General features: G+C 40.4%; 1 protein-coding gene across 1 annotated transcript in view; it reads left to right on the top strand.

The window, feature by feature from the left end:
* COCH (cochlin) overlaps positions 1 to 11,306 on the top strand; it is a 39,112-nt gene extending 27,806 nt beyond the window's left edge. Inside the window, exons 7-12 of the mRNA XM_065404037.1 lie at positions 2,328 to 2,372; positions 2,458 to 2,605; positions 5,263 to 5,366; positions 7,594 to 7,820; positions 8,970 to 9,486; positions 11,131 to 11,306. Of these exons, the coding sequence (XP_065260109.1) occupies positions 2,328 to 2,372; positions 2,458 to 2,605; positions 5,263 to 5,366; positions 7,594 to 7,820; positions 8,970 to 9,486; positions 11,131 to 11,306 (1,217 nt within the window). The remainder of the gene's footprint in view (positions 1 to 2,327; positions 2,373 to 2,457; positions 2,606 to 5,262; positions 5,367 to 7,593; positions 7,821 to 8,969; positions 9,487 to 11,130) is intronic.
* Positions 11,307 to 12,270: the final 964 nt, after the last annotated feature.

Below are 12,270 nucleotides of genomic sequence, written 5' to 3'. Positions count from 1 at the left end.
CCTCATGTGTGAATGGCTGCCTGATAGGGCAAGACTCATAGGATCAACTCATCTTTTGAATAAAGTTAGACTTTTTACCCAATATACTTAACAGGCAATATCAGGTAGCATTTGTAATCTATGGGGCTGATTGCAATCTCAGTTATGCTGATGTAAACTGGCAGAAACTTGAGTGAACACAGTGGAGTCACAAAGATAACTCAAGAAGGAAACCTGTTGTGTGCTCAGGGGCTTTTTCATTTCCATCAAGTGGTGGAGATGAAAATAAGGCGAATGCATTCCTTTTTAGAGAGGGAATTTGAGAGAGAGTTGTCTGTCTGACTCAGTGTATTGGTGAAGTTTAGATCCTCAGACCATGGTGATGGGTGCACTGTCAAGGATAGACTGGAGAATTCTTGTCATTCATGCAGTTGTAGTCAGTCTTGATCAGCTCAGATGTAGAAACATTGAAAAGGAAATAAGTCAATACCAAGTCATTCTTATTATACATTGTATTCAAAGTCAATATGATCCCATAACTGCTCAGATGACAGTTGACAAAGCTATAGAAATAGTTTTCATTCTCCCAGGTTTGCCTGTCGGGGAGCCACTGATGCTCACTACCACAGGTTTAAGGCTGCCATAACTTTACCAGTATTTGAGCCTGTGTATTTCTGAAAAACAAAGATGAATAACAAAAATTAAGTGCCTGCATTTCCCCACCAAATTTTACACTCAGACATGTGTTTGTAGTTCAGCTACTGCACTTTAAAGAACTAACAGCAGCAGCCATGATTTTGGTCAAAGTCAGGAAAGTAAGGAAAAAATCTGGCACAATATTGGAGTTGGAGTTGATACATTGGTAATGGACAGAGCCAGAAAAAAGATGGGCAGTCTTGTGTGAATGCGCTCTTGGGTGTAGCTAAAGGGTGTAATTCCTTGTCAGGATTTTCACTGGTCAAAGAATCAATCCTTGCTTTGAAGACATCTAATCCCCAGTCCATCATGTCCCTCATGATAATTGTTAGAAGCACACATACATAAAGGGTTTGATGAAAATCAATCTCAGATCAAAACAAAGTAAACTCTTTACCAAGCTGAGTTTCTAGCAACCATGAATCCCTCTTGGCTCCTACAGCAACTCCCTCTCTTCACTTCTTCCTCTCCGGGTCATGGAAGCAGCAGTATCAATTTTCTGTTGTGCTGCAACTAAATATTGTTACTTCATGTTATCATAACTTGAGTCTTATATTCACAGAGTGGCAAAGACAAAGGACCTTGCTTTAAATTGTTTTACAACAGTAACAATATAACAAAGCAGTAACAATATTTTTCTCTGTCATGGTGAGTGACATGTTAATAACAGAGGGCCAGATTGTAGCTGGTCCTTCAGGACCATACAGGAGGGTAAGACAGTATAAGGTACACCTTACTCCAATGCTCCAGCTACCTGTGCTGTGGGTGGAAGCACAAAAGGAGAAGCAGCCGCTGCAGGGGCACTACTGCCCTCCTGCATCAGTTGGCAAGAAGGGATGAGGGAATGGACAGAGTCTTGGCTCCTCTTCCCCGCCCCCCAGACATACTAACTAGTGTAATTGCACCAGCATGCTGGGGAAAGCGTGCTGCACCTGGTATAGATCCTATGCAAGGTATATCTTTCCTGAAGGCAGGGAAAACTAGGAAGCACATAACTGAATTTGAGTCCTGTTTTGCTCCTGGGGCAGTACAGGTACGTACTGTCCCATATATGGGGCAATTGCAAAGCTACAATTGGCCCCATATTAACATTTGGTGGATGGAATGCCACTGAACTACCAACCTGTCCAACATTCATGCCATGCAAAGTTTCTTCTGAGAGCTTAGCATTCTTTTTTAAAATATCTTCACAGTTGCAGTTGTTGCCTCTGGCAGAATCTGTCCTACATATTACTCTATGTTAAGACCTTTCTCCTAAACTCCTTCAGAGCTAGAGTGTCACAGTATTTAGTTGTGCAAGAGAGACTATGAGTCTGGTTGTGGGGAGGAGAGCGGGTTATTCACTTGCTACTCTCCACTGGGAGTAGCCCTGACTCTTCTTCCCCCTGTCCACCTCAACCCCTAGCCAAGTAGCTGGCCAGGTGCATAAAGGGGAGTTGAGACACACCATGAAAAAAGGATGAGGGGGAAAGCAGGGCTGGAATCACAATTTCCTGAATGCCCCTAGGAAGGCAAACGTATGTGCCACCTCTTACACAGGACAGATGGCAAGGTTAGAACCTAGCGCCTTTCAGGTCTTGCCTCTTCTAGCTTCAGTTTATGCTATTGAGCCTGTTGTTCCCTACATAATCCTGCTGTTTCCTACATTTTAGGTAAACGACTTAAGAAACTTCTTGAGAAAACAGTTGGGAACAAAGGTAGGAATTCACATAGCTAACTCATGCAAAGCAAATTCCTGTTTATTTGACTTTCAATTAATCTAATTATCTTGGGTGTTCACAGACTGTAAAGCGGATATTGCTTTTCTGATTGATGGAAGCTACAATATTGGCCAGCGTAGATTTAATTTGCAGAAGAACTTTGTTGGGAAAGTAGCTGTGATGCTGAGAATTGGAACTGAAGGACCACATGTGGGAGTTGTGCAAGCCAGGTATCTACACCATTATAAGAAAACTCTAGAAACTGAGTTATTAAAATGAGAAAGCTGAAGCATATAAAAATATCCTATTCAACAGACCACTACTTTAGTATAAGTTATAACATTCTGCTTAGGAACGGTTGTAGTTGAGACATCCAACTAAAATCAATGTATTACAGGGGACTGGATTGTTTAGGACAGGGGTTTCTAAAGATTTTCCTAGTGTGAACTACATTGTTAAGAGACAGCAAGTCTTACAGACACCTCCCTTTCTACTGATGATCCAGTAGTATCCCCATGACAACAGGAGCAATATTAAGACAGTATTACGCTTTTTTTTATATGAGTTAGCAGCGGAAAACAAGGAGTAGAGCCAGCACCATGCTACCAGGCAGGTCTATGCATTCTATCAGCAAGTTCCACAGACCTCAGGTAGGGTACTACTTGGGCTGGGACAATGATAGTGGGACACAGAGCCTTTCTTTTCCAAGTCCCTAGTTCATACCCAACCCCAATAATGGTACATAGTGAATGCCAGTTTGAACCACTTCATGGTAGTTGTTTCATCTATGTGAAGTGTGTTTGTGGTTTCAGTCCAGTTCTGATTGGACTGGTGTCCAGTACACAAAAACACAACTGGGACTAATTGACAACCACAATGAGTGCCTGGGCATAGAAAACAAACTATCCTCTCATCTCCAGCAAGCGTTCCTTTATGTTAGTTTTGAGGTGAGTTGATGTGGAAGGATGAGAGAAAGTTGTCTTGCTGCCTGCCCTGTCCTTGATCTGTGGAGAGAGGACTTGGGCCTCCAGGGCTGCCAGCACCCTTCACAGTCATGTATCTCATCTTAATAAAAAAATAAAAATAAATAAAAAATAAAAAAAAAGATGAGGAAGAGCTCAGCAGAGTGGGGGTTCTAAAATTTGCCTATTTTTGATATTATGGTCAGTAATTTTTAATACCACACAAAAATGGAGTATCCTTGATCAGCTTATCGCAACAGATACTTCCAAACATGTTAATGAAAATTGAAAAAAGAAAAAAAAAAAGACAACATTGGGTTGTATTATGGCTTATAGCATAAAACTGTCAGGTACTAGAACGGCCAGCCCAATAGCCTAATGCTTTTTTTTTTCTTCTTTCTTTAAAAACACCCCCCACAATTTTGTTTGCGGATTAGCTTGATTTAAGTCCTGGGCAGCTGGTTTTGTGACGTGACTATTTTCCAGAGCCCAGCCACTTTGGCAATTGCTTCTGGTGTAAAGGAAGTTTCTTCTAAAAATGGAAATATCTGGTGGATTAAAAAGTGAGGTCTCTCCCACATCTCTCATCAAGAAGCCTGTATTAAATTATAGGTAACAAGAAACAATCACAGATATTGTGTGAATGTTGTGCAAAAAAAGATACTAAACATTATTAAAATAGATACTGAACAAAAGGATCCAAAAATTTCTGGGGGGAAAAATTGAATTTAATTTTATCAAGATGATCATCAACTACCATGTCAGCTTTTCCAGTTCAGTTGAAAAGAAAATTGTTGCAACATTACTTGCTGACCACATTAGCAAAGAAGACTTTGCTTCCTGGAGAATTATTATTGTTTGGCTTCATTTATTTGTAATAATTTTCTTTCCAAACCATGGGATTTGTCAGGAAATTTATAAATAGCCAAAACAACTGTTTGAACCAAAAGGCTTGGAGAAAGTCTTATGTGATGAGTGGACGGAATACTGAAGATAGGATGAGAGGAGAATCAGTCCCAAAAAGTGGAGTAATTATCTAGTGGGCAAATATGGCTGTCTTGGGGGCTAGTCAGCTGGAGTTGAGTACCTTGAAGAATCAAGCCGTTAATTGGAATGGATCATGGCAATTGCCCTCCAATGATCCTCATATCTTAAAACAAAAAAACAAACAAAAATCATGCACTGGGATCCACTTGTGCAGATCCGACTCTGCATAGGCAGAGGGGTCCATCTGATGCTGCATCAGGACCTTGACTTCATAACAATTGTCCTTTTCAACTGCAAGTGAGACCAAATGTACTTCTTACAGTTCACGACACAACTAGTTTTTAATTTAGTGTTTTGATTGCCCTAAATTAGGAGTCAGAGGGTGAAATTCATTGCAGCTAAAATTTTCCTTTTTTTAAAAATAAAGAGTAATTAGCTAGCACATCTAAAATCCATACAAATTACATTACTCAAACTATTTTCATTTAAAAGAAATTTAAAAAAATAAAATATATTTAGCAAATGTTTAAGATCCAAATTCAACAATAGAAAAATTGGCCAAATTCATTTCTGACTTACTCCAATGTGACTCAAAAGTAGTTCCATTTACAAGAGGTATAACTGAGAGCAAAATTTGTCCCTATAACAGTATACAAAAAACAGCAAATGAATACATTTTAAAATTAACAAAAATCATTCCCTCCTTACCTGCCAAGACCTCTGTTCTGAATTTGATTCCTTCTGCTGTCTTTGAGATAATCACAGACACTGCAAAGAGTAAGGGTCCCTACTCTGTTTTAAGAATTATCATCAACTATTGCTGACAAAACTCAGAATCCTGGATTCTGCCCTTAAGCAGGGTAAAAGGCATTTCATTTCTATTTTAAGATTGGTTATGTATGTCTGCTTTTTAACTGGTTGCTTTATTTTTCACATAGTGAGCATCCAAAAACTGAATTTTATCTGAAAAACTTTACTGCAGCAAAAGATGTTTTGTTTGCCATAAAGGAAATTGGCTTCAGAGGAGGCAACTCCAATACAGGTGAGTACAAATCTGATCAGAGACAGGATAAGAACTAATTGTACCAAAGAATGTTATTGTTGTCACTTTGTTTTGTATTAAAATGTTGGCCTGTCCTAAATTCAGTTTTTAGAAGATGAAGTTCCACATAACATTGCACCACAATACAAATGTGATAGTAATTTCCACTGTTTAAAGAGTCACGGATTTGTTTACAGGGAACAGCTTTGTTTCCTGAAACAAATATGCATCATTTATAGTAGAACGACTTGCAGACTGTCTGGGGTAATCAGAGCATATTAAAAAAAAAAGTAAATGTTTCTGAAGGGAAATGGAATATGAGAGGAAGAAGTAGAATATCTCAAATATATACACATTAAGTCATGAAGCAAAGTGGAACAGTGCCCTCAGTTCAGTGGTGCTAGTAAGCCAGTACAGTCAGGTAAGCCATACTGTTAAGATATTTATTGCCAGTACTCCATACAAGAAAGACATTTTCAAGAATGAATTGTAGAGCCTTGCGTGGATACAAATTTATACTCGCAGATGCAGATATCTGCAGAAAGAAATTGGTATCTGCTGAACCACAGGGCTCTCCTGGGAACCGCAGCGGTGAAAGGAGCAGAACATGGGGCCACTGCTCCCAGGAGCCACTGCCCCTCACCGGCAGCTCCTCTGGAATGGCTGTACTGCCCCCAGCCCTTCTACGCAACTGCTTCTCCTGTCTGGGGTCTGTACAGACCTGCCAGAGTACAGGGCTGAGGGCGGTACAGCCATGCCGGAGGAGCTGCCGGTGTGGGCTCTCGGGAGTGGCGGCCACACGTTCTGCTCCTTTCACCACTTTAGTTCCTGGGAGAGCCCTGCGGTTCAGCAGATACCGATTTCTATCCACGGATATCTGCATCCGTGGGTATAAATTTATATCCGCGCAGGGCTCTAGTCACGGAACATTTTTTGTGAGGGGGGGGATGCGGGGTCGGAACCGTTCCAGTAAGAGTTAAACTCTACTTCCACCACTGCCTCAGTTTCACCCTTCCACTTCAAGTGAGCTTCCTTGGAGTATTTATTTCCATAGGGCTGACTAGACCTACGCATAAAGTTCCACTTACTTTTGTTCAGTTGGAAATTACTGTACTTTCTATTGATTTGTGACTTACAGGCCACTCAAACTTCTGTGTTATCTGGAGTTCCCAGGAGAAAATTTTGCTATTACACCGGGATAAAGCCACAGTAACATCATATATGTCAGTGGACTAACTCCAGATTTACACTCCAACTGAGAGGAATTTGTGTCTCAGTCTTCCAAGGTCCTTTTGAAAATTCTACATTTTAGGAAGATCTAAGTCCTCCAACTAGGGTGGCCAGGTCTCCAGTTTACGACCAGGAAGTCCAGTAAAAAAGGGGACCTGATGGTGTCCAGTCAGATCTACTGACTGGACACCCAAAGTCCGGTTATTGCAGGTGGGAGAGGCACCAAGTCATCACCCATGTCAGCCCCTACTCAACCAGGGCCACCTCCTACCGGCATCAGGCAGCTGCAGCTCCCAGCCCTAGTTCTGCAGGCGAGTCCCTCCCGGCCCACACAGGGAGCGGGGGAAAGGAGAAAAGCAGTGAGTGACAGACAGAGGGGGGAAAAGAGGAACTAACGGGGGGAAGGGCTTCAGGGGAAAGGGACAGGGCAGGAGAGGGGCAGTGGGGGAAGAGTTTGGGGCAGCAGTGAGGACTAGGGGGGAAAGGCAGGGACAGGTCCTCAGGGGGAAGGGGAGGTTCCAGCACTTCCGCTGGAGTGTCCGTTTTTTAAATATTACAAAGTTGGCAACCCTACCTCCAACCAGTGTAATGGAAATTAGCCTGGAGCTAGAATAGGGATGTTTCTAGGTTGGTTTATTGTTTTGAAGGTCATGGTACTCATGTTTGTGTGTTACTCTCCCTATCAAGTTAGTGTGAAAGAAACAATTCAAAATGTTTAAAAATCCTTTAATTTATAATCCTGGCAGTACAGCCAGGAAAGTTCTGTCTGATTAACTAAAATTACGTATCCTACAGATCTATTAAATCTTTCCACCAGATGTTTTTAAAATTCTCTGAAGAGAGGTGGCATTCCCAGTATCTGGTCTTCTCCTCAGTATGAACAGTCTTTACCTGCTTTAGAAAGGGTTACATCCAGTACTACTCGACTGGTACAGAAACCCAATTTCCCAGTTGTGAAATAGCTTCTTCAGATTCTCCTTTTCCTGTTCAAAACTAGGAAAAGCCTTGAAACACACAGCTCAGAGATTCTTCTCTCTGGAAAATGGAGTACGCAGAGGGATTCCTAAGATCGTCGTAGTTTTCATAGATGGCTGGCCCTCAGATGATATAGAAGAAGCTGGAATAGTAGCCAGAGAATTTGGCATTAATGTATTCATTGTGTCTGTAGCAAGACCCACAACTGAGGAACAGGGAATGGTTCAAGATGTTGGTTTTGTTGACAAGGTATGAGAGAATATCCTCAATGTAATTTACTCTTCACTCATGGGTATTACACATTTCAAATGACTAAGTTTCCTCCAGCCTAAACTCCAAATGAAAAAGTCATACATATGTAATAGAGTTTTTAAAAGAGTTTGTCAACCATCTTGTACAATAAGTGAATTATATCCCAGATATAAAATTCTAAAGGATGGTTTAAGCACTCTGTAGGAATAATATCACTATTATATTCTAAAGGTTTTTGCTGTGATTTTTGTATAGCCTTCTTGGTTTTAAACCATTAAATTATATGAGACTCCTCCATAAATGTTGAAAAGGCCATTTAAAAATGAAGTTATTTAGAGCCAGGTTTTCTACTCATTTTAGTGGGCACGGTTTTGCCTCCCACAATTTTATGCCCATCCTTGCTCGCTAGCATAAATAATAGTAACTAGATACTTACCTGATTTGTGATTTCATGCAGACATCTGACTACATGTTTGTATCTACAATTAACCGTATATACAAAATTGTATTTGCAAAATTAGAAGCCATCACAGAAAATTAGGTAATTATACTTTGAAGCAAAATCTAAAACCCTCCATTCTTTATATACTTGTATGCCCTTTGTCTCTTTGGTTCAAGATTTAAAATGTATAATTAGAACTTCCAGCTTTTATCCTTCATCTTTTTAGGAGTACTGCTAATTCTTAGAGAGGATCAGCATCTACAGCTCCCATTAGAATCATAGAATATCAGGGTTGGAAGGGACCTCAGGAGGTCATCTAGTCCAACCCCCTGCTCAAAGCAGGACCAATTCCCAACTAAAAATCATCCCAGCCAGGGCTTTGTCAAGCCTGACCTTAAAAACCTCTAAGGAAGGAGATTCCACCACCTCCCTAGGTAACCCATTCCAGTGCTTCACCACCCTCCTAGTGAAATTTTTTTTCCTAATATCAAACCTAAACTTCCCCTATGCAACTTGAGACCATTACTCCTTGTAAACATTAACTTCAACTGGAGTTCCAGGTGGTCAGCATTTCGGGGAAGGAGGGGGTTGGGGGAAATAAGACCCTAGATTCCTATCAAACTATTAAATTAAAATGATTTATATACATCTTTAATAGTACATTCAACAGAAATCTTTGTATGCATGTTTTGTTTTTTTAACAGGCTGTCTGTCGAAACAATGGCTTCTTCTCTTACCATATACCCACCTGGTTTGGTACTACCAAATACGTAAAACCTCTTGTCCAAAAATTGTGTTCTCATGAGCAGATGCTGTGTAGCAAAACTTGCTACAACTCTGTCAATATAGCTTTTCTGATAGATGGCTCTAGCAGTGTTGGAGACAGCAACTTCCGCCTCGTGCTTGAATTCATCAGTAATGTTGCCAAAGCCTTTGAGATCTCTGATATTGGTTCCAAAATTGCAGCCGTGCAGTTCACCTATGATCAGCGTATGGAGTTCAGCTTCACTGACTATACCACAAAGGAGAAGGTTCTCTCTGCTGTGCGGGGCATTCGTTACATGAGCGGTGGTACCGCTACTGGTGATGCCATTTCTTTCACAACCAGAAACGTGTTTGGACCTGTGAGAGATGGACCCAACAAAAATTTCCTTGTTGTTTTGACTGATGGTCAGTCTTACGATGATGTTAGAGGTCCTGCTGCTGCGGCACACAAAGCAGGTAAAATGATTGAGACACAACAAAAGAAACTGGAGGTCAATATTTCACACTCCTGTAGTGTCTTTCACGGTGGGGGGTGGGGGGAGAAGGACTCAAAGAACTTTGTAGACATTAATTAAATCTCATTTTACCCCGGTGAGCTAGTAAAGTGTTGTTGCCCCTTTGGCCCAAACAGTTAGCCACAATTCAGGACCTTGCAAGGTTGGTTGCTAGGGTGAGAAATCAGTGACATGAGTTGGGTGCTTTCTTGTGCCATCGTGTTTATTTATAAAATAGGCACACAAAGGCTTGTTTCCCTGATCATAGTAGCGACAAACAGCAGCAGGCAACTTCCTTACTCAGAAATCCGCAACTCTGCCACTCCAGCAAGTTCTGTGCCCAAGAAGCTCTGTCCCTCTGCTTCCTCTCCGGGTCATACACTCACCTCCTTTCCGGGCTTTCTGCTTCCAGCACCCACAGTCTACAAACAATATCCTACCACTGTGCTTGTAACCAGATAAACTCCTGTTAAGCTATCTGCATTAGCTCTGGCCGGCCACACAACCTATTGCCTTGGGCCATCACCTCCACTGTCTGCAGCTGTTTTCAATACATGAAGGAGATTGATTGCTCCTTCTGTAGAACCTGAAAGAATGCATGGCACACCCACTGGCTGTCTTTTACTAGCAATTACTAGCACTTTTCAGCATAACATATTAACCTCAGCTAGCATCTTTGTAAAACGGAGTTAAATGGTTTCCTACAGGTCACAGAGCTAGAAATAGAAACTAGATTTCCCCATTCCCTGTCCTCTGCTCTAAACACCAAACAACCCCATTTATTTTAAATAATTGTATGACACTTTTAAAGAAAATTATCTGAATCAGTTGACATTACAGTTTATGAACCAACTATCCTGTTTTCAGACTTGAAAATTTCTTGCACTCTACTCACCAAAACTACAGACGCAATGTCTTGGTCTTTTTCTAGTCATTGCTCTTTAGCTATTTTCCTGTCTCATTATGTGCAGTATAAATGTTGTAAATTTACATATGTAAGTAAAAGCAGGTTATTACAGATTGAAAATCTGAAAGAAAAAAATCCTATCAGCTCAAGCTTGAGGCATAGCCAGTATGGTATTAAACTTGACTTCTACCATCATCATCAACTGGGGGGGAAGGTGGTTTGGCTAAAAAGCCTCTCTGAACTACTGTCACTTGAGAGAACTGACTGAGCACAATGATTCAGTCCTATTGTTCAGAAAATCTTTCAGCTATTAAATTGGTATCTAGTACACAATAGATCAGACTTCCATTCCGTGTGTCTTATCAAAGTTTAATGACATCACTACTTCTTTCATAGGCAGTATTATAAAATATCTAAAATGCTAGCCTTATAAGTTGCTCCATGCTTCTTACTGTAAACTTGTTTAAGTGAAAGCAGAAAACCTCCTCTGGTTCCAAATATTTAGGACCCAATGTTGTTCCTGCTGAAGTCTAGTGGTAAGAGTCCCATTGTCTTTGGCCAGCTGCATATTTTGCTTTTTTTTTGGTCCAAATTAATCCAGTAAATGTAAATTTGGAGAGCTATTTTCCTTCTATCTACAAACTTCTTGGGCTTACATGTGTTTTTTTTTTTTTTTTTTTTTTTTTTTAAATACTATAGGTATTACAGTCTTCTCTATTGGTGTTGCCTGGGCACCACTGGATGATCTGAAAGACATGGCCTCCCAACCAAGAGAGTCGCACAATTTCTTCACAAGAGAGTTCACAGGATTGGAGCAGATTGTTCCTGATGTTGTTAGAGGCATTTGTAGAGATTTCTTGAACTCTAAACAGTAAAGGAAAGGCTGTTGGTCACTTTGTTGAAACTAAATCAAGAAAGCTGGGAAGGTCTCTCTACAGTGCAGATATCCCATTCTTTTAATACACAGTCAAAGTCTTGGGATAAGATACAAAGAATCGCACTCTGCTTTCTAAACTCAAATAAAAGAGTCCAGTGACGACATTGCAAGTTTTGCTTGATTAGGGACTGCAGGATTTTGCCAAAAGCTATTTTAAATGTTTATTAACAGCCCTCAATTCATATTTAAAGTTAAGCATACATTACACTTAAGGTACCAGATATCAGCTGTATGTATATACAAAAAATACAAGGTAACTTAGCTCCTACATTTGTGGGCTGTCATTTGCTGAATGTCTCCTTACACATGAAAATTAATATACTTTTAGCTATCTAACACCTTGTATTCAAAATATACAGTTGAAGTTTCTTGATTTATTCCAGAAGGCGCTCTCACTATTGTGATGAAAAGACAAGATTGGGAACACGTAGTTTTCACAGAAATGTTTTCAGTGTTCCATTTGTGCAACAGCTACTTCAGCTATTATTACAATGGGTGGTTTGTAAGAGGATGTGTGTCAGAATAAAGCAAAAGAGTCTTGTTCTATTGGATGAGAGCCTTCTACAGCAAATGACACTCTAATTTGGCTAGTAGATCTGGTTTCAAAAGAATACCTGGTCACTTTCGCCAGCTCCCAAGGAGCAATCCTATCAAGTGTTTAGGCCTAGATCCTCAAAAGATATTTAGACACCTAATTCCCATCAATTTCAATGGGTGATAGATGCCTAAATAGCTTTGACCATCTGGGCCTTGGGCTAAACTGTCTTCCTATTCCTATTAAAGTCAATGGCAAAATTCCCAGTAAATTCAATGGGTCTGATTTTCTCCACTGCCTTGCACATAGGGTAGTCATTTACATGTGGGAGTAAAATGCTGCCATGCTTATTTAGTAGTGTTTTACA

Source organism: Emys orbicularis, chromosome 4 (genome assembly GCF_028017835.1).
Source record: "Emys orbicularis isolate rEmyOrb1 chromosome 4, rEmyOrb1.hap1, whole genome shotgun sequence".
In the NCBI taxonomy this organism is placed as follows: Eukaryota; Metazoa; Chordata; order Testudines; family Emydidae; genus Emys; species Emys orbicularis.
Note: the sequence above shows the minus strand (reverse complement) of the source record. Positions and strands in the feature narration are given on the sequence as shown.